General features: G+C 44.6%; 1 protein-coding gene across 1 annotated transcript in view; it reads left to right on the forward strand.

The window, feature by feature from the left end:
- Lmnb1 (lamin B1) overlaps positions 1 to 15,515 on the forward strand; it is a 41,392-nt gene extending 25,877 nt beyond the window's left edge. The window contains exons 6-11 of the mRNA XM_051163258.1: positions 4,205 to 4,425; positions 5,284 to 5,509; positions 6,915 to 7,019; positions 10,930 to 11,049; positions 12,743 to 12,850; positions 15,124 to 15,515. Of these exons, the coding sequence (XP_051019215.1) occupies positions 4,205 to 4,425; positions 5,284 to 5,509; positions 6,915 to 7,019; positions 10,930 to 11,049; positions 12,743 to 12,850; positions 15,124 to 15,165 (822 nt within the window). The 3' untranslated portion in view covers positions 15,166 to 15,515. The remainder of the gene's footprint in view (positions 1 to 4,204; positions 4,426 to 5,283; positions 5,510 to 6,914; positions 7,020 to 10,929; positions 11,050 to 12,742; positions 12,851 to 15,123) is intronic.
- Positions 15,516 to 17,707: the final 2,192 nt, after the last annotated feature.

Below are 17,707 nucleotides of genomic sequence, written 5' to 3' on the forward strand. Positions count from 1 at the left end.
GCGCGCGCATACACACACACACACACACCTGGCAAGCGGTTTACTGTAGGTCCCAGTTCCGGAAATTGTGCAGGCTAAGGCCAGGGAAGATGAATGATGAGGTCCCATTTTCATACCCTTAGATGGTGCCTATGTCTTCTTGTGGCAGGAGGATAAATACACTCAACTGCCCAGGGCCTATTTTATGAAAATACTAGTTCTAGTCATGAGGGCTCAGCTGAAAGACCCTCTCTTAGCACTGCCGTGTTGCAGAGTAGAGTAGGAGTTTCAGTACGTGAAACGAGGAACGTTAACTTTACGCTCCTAGAAGCGGCCTTTCTGCCCCTGTGGTGAGTGGATACAGCACTCGGTCACACATTGCTCACACCTCCCTGTCTCCCGTTTGTGTGGCTCTTGTGGCCAATTTTTACTTTACAGCTGAGGAGCTTGCAACTTACTGTGGTTAAACAGCAGTGAGTTCTGGGACTTGGAAGCCTGTGTCCTCTGACCTCAGGTCACCTTCTTGTTTTTCTCCTGTTTCTACTCCCTGCCCTACAACTGCTGTAGGTTAGTGGGTTTTAAACTGTCTTCCTTGGGGATCCTAGGAGCCTGCTGCTGTGGTAAATAGACAAGCACCTGCTTCAGCTGGAGTGGCTTTTCATTTATCAGGACAGAGGGACTCTTCCTGTACTCATTCCTGGTAAAGGATTTATGTTGAGGAATAAATGAACACACTCACAGATGTACACGTGCCTCTTCCATCCTGCTCTGTAGTGTCGTCCTCAGACTCCTGGGTGATCTTCCTGCCTGTACTCTCAGGTGCTGGGATTGCAGGTGAGCACCTCTGTGCTCAGCCTGATAAGGGCGAGTGTTTCCACCCTTAGAAAGGAAGGAATAGTCTGTTCAATGCTTTTTTCATTGTGTGTGAGTGTTGTTGAGTCATGGTTCTTTCATCATGCTGGTCTTGGGCCATAAGAGGTTCCTCGGCGAATGGGACCTATGTTCCTGGCGTTCTTAAATTTAAGTTTGAAACCACCTTTCAAGAAATGCTTCTATAGCCAGGTGGTGGCGGCGCACGCTGTTAATCCTAGCACTGGGGAGGCAGAGGCAGGAGGATCTTTGTGAATCGGAGGCCAGCCTGGTCTACAAAATGAGTCCAGGACAGCCAAGGCTACAGTAGAGAGATGATAGCAATATTGTTTAGGCATGGGGAATTTCATCCAAACTTGTACTTGTTTGCCTGCTTTTCAAGAGTCTTCAGGGCACACCAGAAGCACCCATGATTCTGGTTTCTAACACCCAGACTCTGCATCTGTATCCTAATGAATCAGTATCACTGGGTTAGGAATTATAAATAGAACCTGGGGCTGGGGTGGTGGCTCAGTGGTAGTTAAGAACACTTAGTGCTCTCTTAGAGGATCTGGGTTCGGTTCCCAGCCCCCATAGGACAATTCAAAACCAACCATAAGTACCTCTGGTTCCAGGGGATCTGACACTCTCCTCTGACCTTTGTGGGCACCAGGCACTCATGTGGTATACATACATATATGCAGGAAAAATAAATAAAAGACTAAAATCAAAAACAAAAAACCCCAAAGAGATTGAAGACAAGATGTTTTGAATTTGGCCTTTTTAGAAAGGAAATAGAAAATGGAAGCATGGGTGAGGAGAGGGTGCCTCCGCATGGCACTGGATGTGAGTCCAGTGTAGGTTGAGGCCTAGTACAGTTCTTTCCATTTTATTGTGTCTGTTCTGGCTGCCTTGTGCGGAGGCCAGAGGACCACTTTCCTGGAGTTGGTTCCCTCTTCCACCGTGTGGGTCCTGGGGATGGAACTCTGTTTCGTCAGGCTTGGTGGCAAATGGCCTTTACTAGCTGAGCCATTTCACTGGCCCCGTATTGGTCTAATTTTAGATTCAGACTAAAGTAGAAACAGGATAGTTCTTCTGTGTCTTATTTGGTTTGCCTATTGGTAGCATCTTGTATTTCCACAGGACATTGGTCAAACTCAGAGTAAACTAGAGGCAGGACAGTTCTCCTATGCCTTACCTGCTTTGCCTGTTGGTAGTGTCTTCTGCTACCATGGAACATTGGTCAAACTCAGGAACTGGCAGTGGCATATTGCTGTTATCTAGACTGCAGACCATTTGGATTTCACTAATTTTTCTCTTTCAGAGCACCGCATGCTTCTCTTTCTGGTCTAACAGTTTGTAGGACTTTCTTGTTTTTTCGTGACTGAGTGCAAAGGAGAATGGGGTGGTATCCCATTAGGTGCTCTTCAGTCTCTGTTTGTCGGGGGCTTTTCACGTGATTAGACTGAGGTTATGAGTTTCAAGTGCCAGTTTCATCACATCATATCAAGGACCACGTGCAAATAACTGGGGATGGATGACTTGCCAGATTTTTGTTCTGTTTGTTTTTTAACTCTTGGGGTCAGTGGTTTTTCATTTTCTGCTGTCGGGTCCACCCAGACAAGAGTTAATAGAGAGGGACCTATGCACACCGAGAGAGCTGCTCTATGAAGGGTTTTTCTCCCCCTCCCCCTTCGTTTCATCACTGGATTGTGAACATTTTTAGTGCTTTGTTATAATCCAGTGCTGTATCATTTGATTGGCGCACGCAGTTCTACTGTTGTCAGTTTCATAGGTGCCTTACTTTTTACTACTTTATTATTTATAAATTGTTTTTTTATTAATTGTGTGTTTATTCGCGTGTGGTATATGCATAGGAGTGCCGCTGCCTTTAGAGGCCAGAAAAGGGCATCAGACCCTCTGGGGCTGGAGTACGAGGTTGTTGTGAGCCACCCAATGGGTGCTGGGAGGCAAACTTGGGACCCCTGGAAAAGCCGCAAGAGCTCCTAACTGCCAGGCCACCTCTTTCTTGTGTTGCTGGGGATTGAAGCCAGGACCATGTGTGTTCTCTGCAAGCACTTTACCACGGAGTCACCCCATGGCATCTTGTTACCTGGTTTTATAATGTGCTTTAGGTTTGCCGTGTGTTTCCCGGCCCCAGCCCTAGAATCATACATTTCTCTAAGAAGTGCTGGTTCTTTTTCCTAAGAATGGTATGTGAATGCTAAGATCTGCCTCTGCTTCTGGGCCGTCTCATAGAACATGCTTTAAATATCACACCCCGCCCCAACAAACACCTGAGCCCTCTTATGGAATAGGTTGTACACCCATCTTCTCATAGAACAGGCTGCATACATGCTAACTTACCATAGTCATAATCTGTAATTGTTTTTCTATCTAGTCATATGTGTGTTTACATTAAGTTAAGCAGGAATAATGCACTTGTTTCAAATCTGTCACTATAAGGTTCTTTTTTGGCTTTTTTTTCTCACATTTGTAACCAGGAACTTTGCTTTTATCATCTTGTTACTTGTTGAGTCCCAGAGCCTGCACTTGTTCAAGGAGTAAGTCCTGTAGTGCAACATTTAGTACACCGTCCACCATAGGTCCCTCCTTGTGCCGCTAGTGCAGGCACACGGGATTCTGGGGTCTTGGCTTCCATCATTGTTTTTGAGCTGATTACCCTTGTCATTTTCTGAGGCTGCTGAGATCAATTCTGTCGTGGAGAAACATAGGTGAGTGATTACTCAGTGAGCTACAAGGTTTTAAAGATGAACTTTAATGTGTGATTTTTTTTTCTTCCTGTATGCCAAATGCAGCTTCTGTGGTTCCTGTAATATTTTACATCTCTGTGTCTTGTGTGCTAACCAAACAGGAGATGAGATGATGGCCTATCATCCTAAAGAGACTCTGGTGCATTCAGCATGTAGCCAGGACCCCCTTTTCTCCTGTTCTTAGAATGTGCCCTAGCAGTTCTTCATAGTAGATTCTCACGTGAGAGAATATGCTGGCATTCTTTACTAAATTGATGCTTTTGAAGTGAGGAGCTTGTAGGGAAGTCAGACTTGAGGATTCCACAGCTGTAGGGCAAACATTTATTTGGCTAATACTGAAAACTTCCTTGAATGTTTTCAAACTTTAATGTAGGAAATAGTTCTTCTTAGACTTTCATTACCCTAATTTTTTTTTAAGAGCTGTGTTTTATATTTTAAGGATTTGGGGGTTTAGTTTCTCACTGTCACGATCTTTTCAGTTAAGAGTTAGCACTCCTGCAGGGCCGTGTTTGCTTTCTAGCTCAGGAGACGGTTTAAAATAGCTGCTTTGTGCTCACGTTGAAATGGTCCTAGAAAGTAAATGCATTCCTTTGACTCTGAAGTCTCGAGCGTGTTTGGAAAGGATTCAAGAGTTGGAGGACATGCTTGCTAGAGAGAAAGACAACTCCCGCCGCCTGCTGTCTGACAAAGAGAGAGAGATGGCGGAGATAAGAGACCAGATGCAGCAGCAGCTGAGTGACTACGAACAGCTGCTTGATGTGAAGCTGGCCCTGGACATGGAGATCAGTGCCTACAGGAAGCTCCTAGAAGGCGAAGAAGAGCGGTAAGGGCCTCAGGCGTCCCCATGTCTGACAGGCTAGTTCTCGCTCTCACTTCCTTTTCCTGTCCTTTTTATATTCAGTAACTTAGGGCTCTAAAATGCTCTGGGTTAAAACCTTTCTCCTGTCTCAGAGATGTTTGCATCACATTAAGATATTTACAAATGGCTCATAGTAAAGAGCAGCCTGATTAGGAGTTGGCCACCCTGTGCAAGGAGCTCAAGCATTTGGAAAGGTCTCTAAAGAAACCCAGTGCATTCTCCAGCAGGGATAACACAGCCTTTCTCATTGTTTTGCATTTCCATCAGTGCATGTTTCCAAGTGTATTGAATGGAATGAAATCACATTATTAAATGCTCTCTCTTTTAGGGAAAAGAAAACACTCATTTTAAAAATGAGAAAAGCAACTTTGAACTCAGGACCTCTGGAGGAGCAGTTAGTGGCCTTAGCCTCTGAGCCATCTTTCCTGCTCTTCCCCCCCCCCCTTGTTTTTTTTAAAGATTAATTTATTATATATACAGTATCCTGCATGTATGCCTGCACACCAGAAGAGGCAGCAGATATCACTATAGATGATTATGAGCCACTATGTGGTTGCTGGGACTTGAACTCAGGACCTCTGGAAGAGCAGTCAGTGCTCTTAACCTCTGAGCCATCGCCTCGTGTGCTCTTTCATTGGAGATTTCGGGTGTTTTAGTAATGTAATGAGCACACCAGCACGACTGATTGCTACTTTAGTTAAAACATTTATCTGCATTGTATAACATGGTGAAGGACTTGCTTTGGAACTGCGTGTGTAGACCAAAGCCTGGATGAGGCAGGCACTTGGACTCCATCAGCAGGACTCTTCTTTCCCCACATAGATTAAAGCTCTCGCCAAGCCCTTCCTCCCGGGTGACCGTGTCCAGAGCATCGTCCAGTCGCAGTGTGCGCACCACTAGAGGAAAGCGGAAGAGAGTTGATGTGGAAGAATCGGAGGCGAGCAGTAGTGTTAGCATTTCCCACTCTGCCTCAGCCACGGGGAACGTGTGCATTGAAGAGATAGATGTCGACGGGAAGTTTATTCGTTTAAAGAACACTTCTGAACAGGTAGGTGGACGCACCTGCCTTCAGGCCTGGGCTGCACACTGCTGGGCTGCTGCAGGCAGTAACAGCTGTACATCCTGTGTGTATTGCTGCAAGTCTAAAGCCTTTTGTGGCCTGCAGATTTTCCTTGGTTTTTCTTATGCTTATTTCTTGTGGTTGTGGAGGTGTCATCCGTGAGCTACAGCTGGGTGTGGAGGCCAGAGAAGTTCATCTTTCCTTCCACCATGTGGAATATTTTAGTGGCAGGCACCACTACCCATTGGACCATTTTACGAGCCTGAGATTTTCTTCGTTCATCTTGCTTTATAAAGCTGCATGCTCCTTCACCCGAGACCTGGCCATTTCATGATGGCCTTCCCAAAGATGAACTGTAAATTTTCCTTAGCCAGATTGGTGAAGAAGTTGAAGCTATTAATAAAAGCTTTGTGGAAGGATGTGGATGTTTGCTGAGGTGTGTTGAGCTCTCAAAGTTAATGAATAAACAAATGCCCATGATCTGATTTATATAGAAAAAACAACACAAATCTCCGTCTTGAAATAGTTTGTGTGAACAGCAAGTGTCAACTGCAGGGAGCTCTGGGGTTTGCAACTGGGACTTTAAAGAGCTCCATGGTTCTGAGGGGCCTGTGAGCATGTGGGATCGTGCTGAGGAAGCAGAGTCAGGCACAGGGGAAACAGTGTCATTTGAGCTATATGTCCAGGGTCTGCTTAATACCTTGTGCTTAAATACAAGTGCTTAAATAAATCAGACAGCACAAGCAGTTCCAGGAGAGAGTGGGCTCTCAGGCTGGTTGGCCACAACTTGGAAACACAGTAGCAGCCATTGGTCTATCCTAATGCTTCCAGATTCCAGAGGCAGAGCCCCAGGAGAGTGCAGCTAACCTCAGCCTAGACTGAAACCTTATTGCATCTACACGGCTCCTCCCTGGGCAGGGGCCTGGGGTTGACAGCAGTCAGCTAGGACTGCCTTATTGCTTCTTTGGCTCAGTTTTACACCCTCACTAGCAGCTTAATTTGAACAAAGCTGGCATGGGTTAAAGGAGAAAAAAGCAATTTTTCTCCTTTGTTAGCCATGAGTGTGTATGATTTAAACATGGCAAGCCATCATATCGTGGGTGTTCCATTTGTGTTTTGATGGCTGGATTGTGTTGTAAATCTGAAAGACCCATCAGACTTAGCGGTGAACATGATCCTTTGCTGTGATTTTTATCTCTTCCCTAGTTTTGTCCCCTTCTCGGGGTAGTGTTGGGTGGTGTAGTGCTCCTCACATCACTGGTTACTGAGAGCAGAGATCATCCCATGTCCTGGGGAAGCCTTAGCATTGAAGAGCCTGCGTGGCTCATGGATTTGATTATTTCATAGTTTCTGTATATGTGAATAACCTTGTTATCTTGTGTTTTGTGACTAGGATCAACCAATGGGAGGCTGGGAGATGATCCGGAAAATCGGAGACACATCAGTCAGTTACAAATATACCTCAAGATATGTGCTGAAGGCAGGCCAGACTGTTACAGTAAGTGAACTTAGCTGTCATCTAACTTTATTGTCTTAGTCAGAGGTAAAACAGGTGTAGTAAGAAATGAAACAACAGTTTGGTTGAAAGAGAAGCGTTTTAGAAATGGGCTTTTGGGGTATTACATGTGCTATTAAAGATTTTAAAATTCTGTCCTAGAGTGGTGGGAGGAATTGACATTTGGGTTATTTTGTCTGTTCCAGTCGGTATAAAGTAGCTACTTACCTTTTGACTGGTACTTGTAGCCTAATGCCATCCAGGACTCTGAAGCTGATACCAGCATCCACTGAAAGCAGCCGCCGCCTGAGTTGCCTTGGGCGGGCAGTCTTGATGTTCTGGATCTTGGGGCTCCACTTCGCCCTTAGCTGTTTTCAGGGTTGGAGTTGCAGGCTTGGGTTTCTTTTCTTTTCCTTTCTAGATTTATTTATTTGTTATTATGTGTAGTGCTCTGCCTGGATGTATACCTGTGGGCCAGAAGAGGGCATCAGATCACATTATAGATGGTTGTGAGCCACCATGTGGTTGCTGGGAATTGAACTCCGGACCTCTGGAAGAGCAACCAGCGCTCTTAACCTCCGAGCCCCAGGCTTGGGCTTCTAACAGGTCCTTCAGTAGTCAGCTGGTCGCACATGCCTGCAACTCTGCTACTTGGGAGATTGAGGCAGAACATTCTAAGTATAAAGGCATCCTAGCCTGCATATTAGAAAGACTTTGTCTCACAAAATGTCCTCCTGGGCTAAATGGCTTTCTGGCTCTTCTGGTTTGGGTTTCTGTTGATGTCTTTTGAAAGACTACATTTTAAACAGTTTACATATCAAGTTTAGAAAAGTATAAATTATAGAGCAAACAAAAACTTCCTTTGTTTTTACTTAGCATGCTAATTATGAAACAATAAAATGTGTTAACTTTTGATTTTAAAGAAGCATTTTCTGCTGGGTGTGGTGGTGCATACCTTTAATCCTGGTACTCAGGGAGGCAGAGGCTGTGAAGTCAAGGCCAACCTGATCTACAAAGCAAGTCCAGGATAGCCAAGGCTACACAGAGAAACCCTGTCTTGAAAAACCAAAGGGAAAAAAAAAAGCATTTTCATCCTTAAAAAGTGTAGATGGCTTATTTTTATGGGTTCAAAAAAGTAACAAGTACTTCTGGTGTGGTAAACACACACTTGTGGTCTTAGGACTTGGGCAATGGAGGTCAGGAGTCTAAGATCATTCACAGCCAGAGGGAGTTTGAGGCCAGCCTGAACTACATGAGAGTCTGTATCAAGAAAGCAAAAAGGTACCTATGTTAGCACGTTTATAACCCAACCCTCTAGGGAGGCAGAGACAGGATCACTGTGAGTTAGAGGCCAGCCTGGTTTACAAAGCCAGTCTAGGACAGTCAAGGCTACACAGAGAAACCCTATCTCAAAAAACAAACAAACAAACAAACAAACAAAAAACCCCAACCCCTTGGTGCCTAGTGCAGTGGGGTTTGTTTTTGTTTTTTTGAGACAAGGTCTCTGTAACCTTGCCTATCCTAGAAATTACCCTGTAGACCAGGCTGTCCTTGAGCTCTGTTCGCCTCTGCCTCCTGAATGCTGGGATTAAATACACATCCAGCTTCCCCCTCCTCTCCTTAGGTCTCCCTCTGTAGCCCAGGCTGACTTGGAAGTCATCACAATTCTGTCTTAGTCTCTCACATATTTATAATTTTGATCAGTACAGACTTTAATGTTTAAGACCAAAGGCTCAAAATGCAGGTTAGAACTTGTCTAAAGTGTAGAGAATTTTGACATCTCTCTGAACATAGCAGGTGCTAATTTTATAATAATGGGTGGAAATGAGAACAAATACCTTAACTACTCTATTCTTCTCTTTAGTAATTACAGTGAGAGAGGATTGCTTAGTTCCATTATATGTCTTAGGGCAAGTACATAATGTGTTTAAAAGGAACACTACACTTGGTATTTTAATTCAGAAGGTTTAGATTTGAATATTCTCTGTCTCTCAGTGTGGAGCCATTATGCCAATCATCTGCTTTTCCTGCAGGATGCACTGTCCCAGGGACTAAAGAGATTGCTCGCATGGGTGCTTTATGGCAGGACACTGCACTTTTCTTCAGTGGCTCGCATTCAGTGTGATCAGCTTTGTGGGACAGTAGTGAGGGGGGTTCCCTATGACAGTGAACAAGGCAACCCTAACTATGCCTTTAAACAGTTATTGCTATAGTTTAAAAACTTACAAAGGAACTGTATGTAGTTTATTTGTTTCTGAATATGATGTAAGAGCAGGGCATAGTGGCACATGCCCTTAATCTCAGCACCAGGAAGGGAGAGGGCAGAGGATCTCTGAGATTGAGGCTGGTCTACAGGTATTCTAGGACAGCCAGGGCCACATGGAGAAACCCTGTCTCAGCAAAGAAAGAAAGAAGATATTAGCTGGCCATGTAACTTGTCCCTGCATTTTTGGGATCTGGGATGCCCAGCATACCTCTTGTTTGATTAGCCGCTTCTCAGACACTTGCGCCTCATACTGATGTGTTCTTAGTCTAAGCCAGCTATGTGATTCTATGTAGACTAAGGAAAGTGTCTCCAGAGCTTAGAACAGGAAACACTGCACTGTCTGGAAGCAGCTCAGACCCTGTTCATCCATTTTTCCATTTCTTCCTGGTAAATGCCCCTTTCTGTTTGTACCGATCATGGACGATCTGGAAGCTTCCATGGGCCTTTCTGCCCTGAACTGGGGGCGGGTAACTTGGTTTCTCTGGGGTACAGGTCCAGCCACCCTCTTGTGGGGTTTAAACACTCTTAGTCCACCTGCTGCAGGAGTGTGACCTGCAGGAGACAGCCTGACTCTTCTGAGATGAAGAGTGACTTAAGGGAGGAAGAAGTGTATCTTACAGAGATTCATGGCCTTGAGTTTGTCCTCTGCAATTTTGGTGATCAAGTCTTCTGTATTCTACAGCCAGTTACAGATTTTTTTTTTTTTGCTTTTACCCATTTAATTTATTCTTTCATTTGCTTGTTTATTACTTGCTTACTTGTTTATCTACTTATTTGTTTACTTATTAGGTTAGATTAGGGCTAGTTATATCTGCCTCTGGGGACAGTGAGATCACAAAGATACAGTGATTTTTCTAGGCTTTATACCTAGGTTTTTTTTTTAATGCATGCGCGTGCCCACAGGGTCCAACTCCAGGTCTGACGTGGGTTTCTGATTGCCATTTTTCTCTGTTCTACCTTTTTCCCTCTGCCAAGAAATGCATAAAACTATGACAGAATTTCCATGCTGATGAGAGGAGTATATTTATTTATTTTTGGTTGATTTCAATAGCAATTATGTTTTACCTGGAACATTTCCTGAATTCTTTGTGGAGCGTAATCTGAGACATGCTAGGGCACTGTGACACTATCTCTGATTGGGGATGAGCCACTCTCGCATATTTCAGATAGACTGTTAGGTATAGAAGGTCAACTTTTATTGTTGAAATTGGAGTTCTGTGGTGTGTGTGTGTGTGTGTGTGTGTGTGTGTGTGTGTGTGTGTGTGTGTGTGTGTGTGTGTGTGTGTGTCAGGGTCTCTTAGAAAAGTAGCCCATGAAGCCCATAGCACAATCGATTATTAATGCTCCATTGAATAATGACTTGGGGCCTTTGTATACACCAACAATCCCACCTATTGTAGGTACCATTGCTGCTCTGTTTTTGTGGTTGAAGAAAGTAAGGCCAGCGCGTGGGCTCGTGTGTCCATATGTTTGTCATGAGGAAGCTGAATGGCTCCTGAAGCTTTGAGCTGTGGTCACCACAGACAGCTAGCTGGAGCTGGGACAGAGTTCTCAGACATTAGATGTGACAATTAAGTCTCATGTTGCTGAACTTGAACTCTGTGAGTGCTGGGTTCTGGGTGGACTGATGTCCTTTTTCTTTCCCAGGTATGGGCTGCAAATGCCGGAGTCACAGCCAGTCCTCCAACTGACCTCATCTGGAAGAACCAGAACTCTTGGGGCACTGGTGAGGATGTGAAGGTTATACTGAAGAATTCTCAGGGAGAGGTATGACCCCGTTCCCCCAAAGGGTCACTGTGTGGCTCACCAGAAATCCCACTGCAATGTGATGTAACTAAGGCTCCCGTCAGACCAAGGCTGCTGAGTAATTGATGCTGGGTAAATGGAAACCCTCACAAATTTGAAAAACAGTGTTTTATTGATTTATTAGCACTCAAGGGTCCAATTGTCCTGGTTAGGTCCTGTCTCTACTGCTTTGGGACTTAAAATAATTTCACCTTTGAATATTCACATCTTGTCAAAAACAGCATCTAGTATAGTATGTTTACCTGGTAAATGCTTACATTGTTAACCTAGTAAATGTTTGTGTTGTCAACCTTACTAGTTGTCAGTGCTCAGGAAACTAGGTGTAAAACTGTAGCGTCTACTTCTGGCCCTTTCACCATGTCAGTTAGTTCTAGAATTCTTGTCCAAGAAGTATTAGCTGTATTTCATGTTTCATGTAAGGACTCCGATTCTGCATTATAATGCTGTTGTTGCTGATTCGAGGTGGTACACATCTTTAATCCCAGCAGTCTGGAGGCAGAGGCAGGAGGATTTTGAGTTTGAGGCCAGCCTGTTCTAGAGTAAGTTTCAGGACAGCCAGGGCTACACAGAAAAACCCTATCTTGGGAAAAATCCAGAACAAAATAATAACATTGCTGTTTTGCTTGAGTCAGAGGAGTGCTTGTGCACTGCGTGTCTGTGAAGGCTGACCTCGTAGAGGTGAAGCTCTGGCTGAGGCTCTGGCCTCCGTAGTCTTGCTGCCCTAGCTCAAGTCCCACAGAGCCACCTTCGTACCCAGCTGTGTTTATAAAATGTGTCCTTGGATTGATGGAGATAGGTCACATGGAGGCCGAGTTACACTGTCATTTGGGTTTCTTGGTGGGGGCGGGGGTTGTGGTAGAGGGGGCTGTTAAATTTCCTATCAGCTCCTACTGAAGCAATTCCACCCCGGAGTTCTTTCTCGAGTGACTTTGGACAGGACTCTAGGACACACTTACTAGCTGGTAAGAGTATCAGGTTATCCTGTGCTTAAACAGCGCAGCATTGGCCCGGCTCAGCATTCTCTCCGGGAGAGTAGCCTGTGTTTGAATGTCTAGTACAAAATAGAAATGGGTCTTTTCTGTTGCACTTTTATGAAGGACCAGAGCTGTTTCCTTACAGTTTATCTGGACCTCTGCGGTATGTTACTAGTAACTAGTGCCCATCATCCTGGTTCCATTTCCTGATGGAATGAAAGGTGTTGTCTTTGTCTTCGTATTACTCAGGTGGTCTTGCTGCCACCGCGGCCCCTGAGGTTACATCGGTTGGCCTCCAGCTTTGTTTTATTCAGCATGTATTTAGCACCTTTTCTTGCTAGGAGCTAAGATCTTTAAGCAGAATTCATGTTGAGTTTTATAAAGAATTTAGTATGCCAAATCACTTGCACAGAATTTTTAGTAACAGAATAGGATAAAAAGCACTAGAAACTGCTCCATGGGTATTTCAAATTGGATACCAGTAGCTCCCCTGCAGGAAAAATTGAAGGTTTCCTAACTGCTGCTAATTATGCAAGATTCACTAGCTAAAGTTGCTGATGAAATGGCTTAAAAAAAAAAAAAAAAATCCCTGCTCCAACAATGCTGTTTCCTAAGGTAAGGAAAAGCCTCCTCTCTCCCCTCACTCTGCCTTCTGATTGGAAGTTTGCTTCTTGCTTTAGGAAGTTGCTCAGAGGAGCACAGTCTTTAAAACAACCATACCTGAGGAGGAGGAGGAAGAAGAAGAGCCCCTGGGAGTGGCTGTCGAGGAGGAGCACTTCCACCAGCAGGTATTGCTCTGATTTTTAGTAATTGAGTTCCTGAAAGCCTGTTGTGGGTTTCGTTTCCTTCCTGTTGGTGGCCCCAACAGTAGCTGCCCCCACTGGGGTGTGCACCCCAACAGTGTGCAAGGCAGCAGGCTTGGGTGCTGTGGAAATGGTGGCCCTTTCCATTCTTACTTGCTGTCCGCTTACAGCTTTTGTCTTTTGTTTCCTGGTGTAGATAATGTGTTGTGCTGAACACAGATTGCATTGTATGCCTCAAAGCTTACTTATTGGACCCTGAAAAGTTTGTGCTACCAAATGGTTACAGCATTCACATAGGAACTCAAAACAGAAAACAAAACCCAGAGCCACACTTAGCTTCAATATGGAGCCAAATTTATTACTGTTACATTAAGTTGCTATTCATTAAGTAATTGCAAAAGAGTTTACCTGCACCTGGGCTTTGTAGAATTCTCCAAATAAACTGCAAAGTCTGCTTTAACATAACTGATGAGCCTTCAACATATATTCTTAAGCTGTTGAGTACCGTCATTACTTGGTCTCTTTTTCTTGTCTCCTTAGCTTCGTATTTACAGTCTAGGTTGGCCTTGTGTCTTTGTCAGTGTTGTTGTCAGGAGACCCATGACCAAGCCAACTCTTAAGAAAACATTTAATTGGATCTGGCTTACAGGTTCAGATTTTAAGTTTACTGTCATGGTGGGGAGCATGGAGCATGGTGCTGCGGTAGTTGAGAGCTACATCCTAATCACAGGCAGAGGGAGACAGATGCATGCGTGCACGCGCGCGTGCGCGCGCGCGCGCGCACACACACACGGCCTAGCGTAGGCTTTTGAAACCTCAAAGCTCACCCCCAGTGACACACTTCCTCCAACAAAGACCTCCTAATCCTTCTAATCTTTTCCAATAGCCGCTCCCTGAGGACTAACCGATCAAATACAGAGCCAGTGGGGAGTGTTTTTATTCAAACCACCACATGTTGCTTTCCTAGTCCTGCTGTCAGCAGACCTCATGTGCGTTGCCCCACTTGTGTGGTGGGTTTTATTTACTCTGCACACCTTGTCATTTTGCTTGGCATAGTGAAGAATGTATGTTATGTTGGCTTCAGTAAGAACGAGCACGAGTTCCATTTCCTACCCTGGATGGAGACCTCACAATGGCTAGAAGTAAGGCCACAGCTGAGGACAAGTGGTCTGCGGGGATGTGTCAGGTCAAACACTGGAGAAGGTGTTTTCGGTCTCACTTCCTTGGACAGTGTTTTGAAGGAAGGGGCATTATTTGGATAGTACAGAAAGAACAAATGATAGCATTTGAACTGTCAGAATAAACCAACTTGGGCTTAAAACAGTTTTTTCTTAGTCCCCATGATGCTATGGTTGGCCTGGGTTTGGACAGGGCTGAAAGTAGTCTTTGAGTGTTGGGCTGGTGCAGCACACATTCCCTAGGCCTGTGGTTTCCACAGTCTACAGCAAAGGAGAAACTGAATATCAGAACATCTCTGAGCAAGCTGAAGAGTTAACTCTAGAGCCACTGAGGAAGTAGACAGATTCAGACTCACTGGAGGTTTAGCATATTCCAAGAAGACAGAAGAAAAAGTCCAAGGTGTTTGCGGTTTTGCGGTAACTTTGGAGTTCAAAGGGGCAGAAGAGCACAATGGTGATGATCCAATGCCCGTGGGGCGAGTCACAAGACACACAGGGAATTTTGCTAGGCAAGTGACACTCAGCAACGAATGTCCCAGCTCTTATGTGTATGAGTGGTTTGCCTGTATATCTGTACACCTAATGGTGCAGTGCCTGTGGAGGCCAGAAGGGGGCATAGGATCCCATGGAGCTGATGTTACAGAGGGACTCAGGCAGAACCAAGCCCTCCTGGAAAGAGCAGCCATCCATCTAATCTCCCTCCCCAGCCCCCTCTGCAGCTCTTTAAAAAACACCTTTTAGAATTGTTCTTCTTTATTTAAGATGAGATCTGGCTATGGTTATAACCTCAGGTAGCCTGAGCATCTATTTTAAGTTAAGTGGGAAATTCTTAACTGTTTACAGGCTTAGATTGGTTTCCGTTTGTATGTTTCTGGAAAAAACTGGTACAACCAGAGTAGAAACTCAGTTGTGGGATGTGCTGAAGAAAGCCCTGAAGAGAATATGCTAGAAAGGGTGAGATGTGAGCAGGCCTATTTTAAGTCGGTGATGTGGATTTTCAGTGCCTCTATTTGAAATGATTTGTGTTTAGAACATTGTAATATTGTTGGTACTGACCTTTCCTTCTGTTACTCCTCTCAGGGGGCCCCACGAGCATCCAATAGAAGCTGTGCCATTATGTGAACTCCTCAAGATAGAAGCATGGTAACCCTGTATACAGTGCAGAGCCTTCTCAGAAGCACACGATATTTTTATATTTCCTTTATGTGAATTTTTAAGCTGCGAATCTGATGGCCTTAATTTCCTTTGTGACACTGAAAGTTTTGTAAAAGAAATCCTATCCACACACGTGGTTTCAAGATGTGAGTTATCGACACTGAGCTGACTGTACTGTTGGGAAAGGGGCCCTCACGTTTTTGGCATTTTTTTGTATGTGTGTATGTATTTTTTTTTTTTAAGTTCTTTTAAGGAGAGGGAGGGTAAGAAAACCACTGCGTGTCCGTCATAATTTGAAGATTGCTCCCTCTAGATGGGCATCTTGGTCATTCCCTGCTATATGTAAAATGGTGCTGTGGGGGGGGGGAAGCAGTTTTTCAATATATTGAACTTTTGTATGGAATTTTTTTGTAATAAGTGATCAAGGTTACAAATTTTTTAAATAGAAAAGAGAAGACAAATTTTGTAAGAAGGCAGAGTCATCGTGCACGCACTCTGGGTGGAGCTTCCTCAGAGCTGCTGTGTGTCGGCTGCTTCTCTTAGATTCTTGATTCCTGAGGGGAAGGGTGCAGACGGGGCTAGGGTGGGGGAAGGGCTTCTCTTCAAATGCGCTAGTTGTGTTTTTTAAGATAGTGTAACATGCTTAAATTTCTTATGCGACATTAACAAATAAAAAGTTGTTTTTACTATTAATCTACTGTCCTTTTTAATCCTTTAGAGCAGCAGTTCTTAGCCTGTGGGTTGTGACCCTATGGGAGGAGGTGGGCTGGCCCTTTCACAGGGTCATCTGAAACCATTGGTAAACAGATACGTACATTACGATTCATTAAAGTAGCAAAGTTACAGTTATGAAGTAGCAACAAAAACAATCTTATGATTGGAGGTCACCACAACACGAGGAACTGTGTTAATGGGTCACAGCATTAGGAGGGTTGAGAACCATAGCCTTAGACAGATCTTAACAGGGTAGAAAGAAATACTGAGTTTTGATTGGCTTATGTGAACTGGACTTCTTTCTCATTGATGCTTTCCCAATTAAGTAAGGGAAATAGAGAACCATTGAGGCTCCTTGGTACTTCTTCGGCAGTGATAGCAGAGTGCTTGATGCTTACTTTTCAGCCTATCAACAGTGGATGAAGACACAGAGTCGGTGGCATTCAAAGCGGAGGAGAAAATGAAGAGAGTTTAGAGTCTGTTCTTACTCTTGATTAAAATAGAAAGGGAAAAGAGATTCATTAGGCATCTCCTGTTGCGAGAGTGACTGAGCAGCAGCGAAGGTGAGAGCGTGGTGGGCGGTGTTCGTCACCAGGGCATCACTGGCTATGGATTTGAGGAGCTTCCTCCTGTGGTTGCTTTAGCAGAGTCAGTTAACCTGTAGGAGCTGCGCGTCGGGAGCCTTGGGTGGTATTTCAGAAACTAACCCAAAGCCAGTATTTGCTCTCCTCTTAAAATATTCCTGCAGTAAGCTGTGCAAAGCCTCCAGCTTTCACTTGAAAATAACTCACAAAGCCCCAAATTACTGTGCTCCAGAAATTTACTGCATATACTAGTGCTGTCGCAGACACAAGATAGATGCTGGGTCAGAAATTCTGTCTGCTGAAGCAGATAAAATGATAACTTCTCAACACAGATTTATCTTCTGAATGGCTGTAGGGAAGACAGCTGTACGTGGTTGTGAAACATTTTGCCACAAGATGGGGTTCTTGTCATCAAAGTATACCCTAGGTTTACTACCAGATTAATTATGCTATAAAACCCAACACTTTAGTTATGCATTAAGGGGGGAAAACCCCAAATCGGCAGTTGTAACACACTAGAATATTGTGTGATGTGGTGAATTTTATCGTAAAAATCCAGCATTTAATTAACCAAAGTAGTTTGGCGCTTCTGGCCATTTTCAGGGCTCAGCTGCTCTCAGCCTGTCCTGCGGACATTGGGGCACTGAGGCCACGGCTTCTGCATTGGTGGAGGCCAGGGGGGACACACACCCTTTAAGATTACCCTCTTATAACACGTGTGATTTCATTTTCTCCCTGAGATTCGTCTTGCATGCTCAGTTCTGACCTTCATGTTGCGCTGCGTTGTTTTTCTGACGTGGGTCTTGTCTCTCTTCCTGGGCTCTTCTGCATGTTGTTACTTGTTGGAAGCCATGCCATCTTTGTTCGCTGTCCCTCCGGCCTCGGGTTTTAAGACGCACGCTGACCCTCTGCTGTGTTGCAAATTTCTCCGTGCTGTCTTCTTAGTAGTCCTTTGTGCTTACCTCACTAATTCTGCTCACAGCCTTGGCCACCTTGGCATTTATCCAAGCCATTGAGTTTCTGATTTCATTGGCTTCATTTCCGAAGTTGCCTTGGATTCTCTTGGGGTGGGGGGGGAAGGGTGAGGGGGAGGGAGGGAGAGTGTGCGTGTACACTGGAGGACAACCAGGGGCATCACTCCTGGGCTGGCTTGGAAGCTCCAGGGATCCTCCTGTTTCTTCAGCACTGGACTAAAAGCATGCATCATCATG

The sequence above is a fragment of the Acomys russatus genome, chromosome 20 (genome assembly GCF_903995435.1).
Source record: "Acomys russatus chromosome 20, mAcoRus1.1, whole genome shotgun sequence".
Classification (NCBI taxonomy): Eukaryota; Metazoa; Chordata; class Mammalia; order Rodentia; family Muridae; genus Acomys; species Acomys russatus.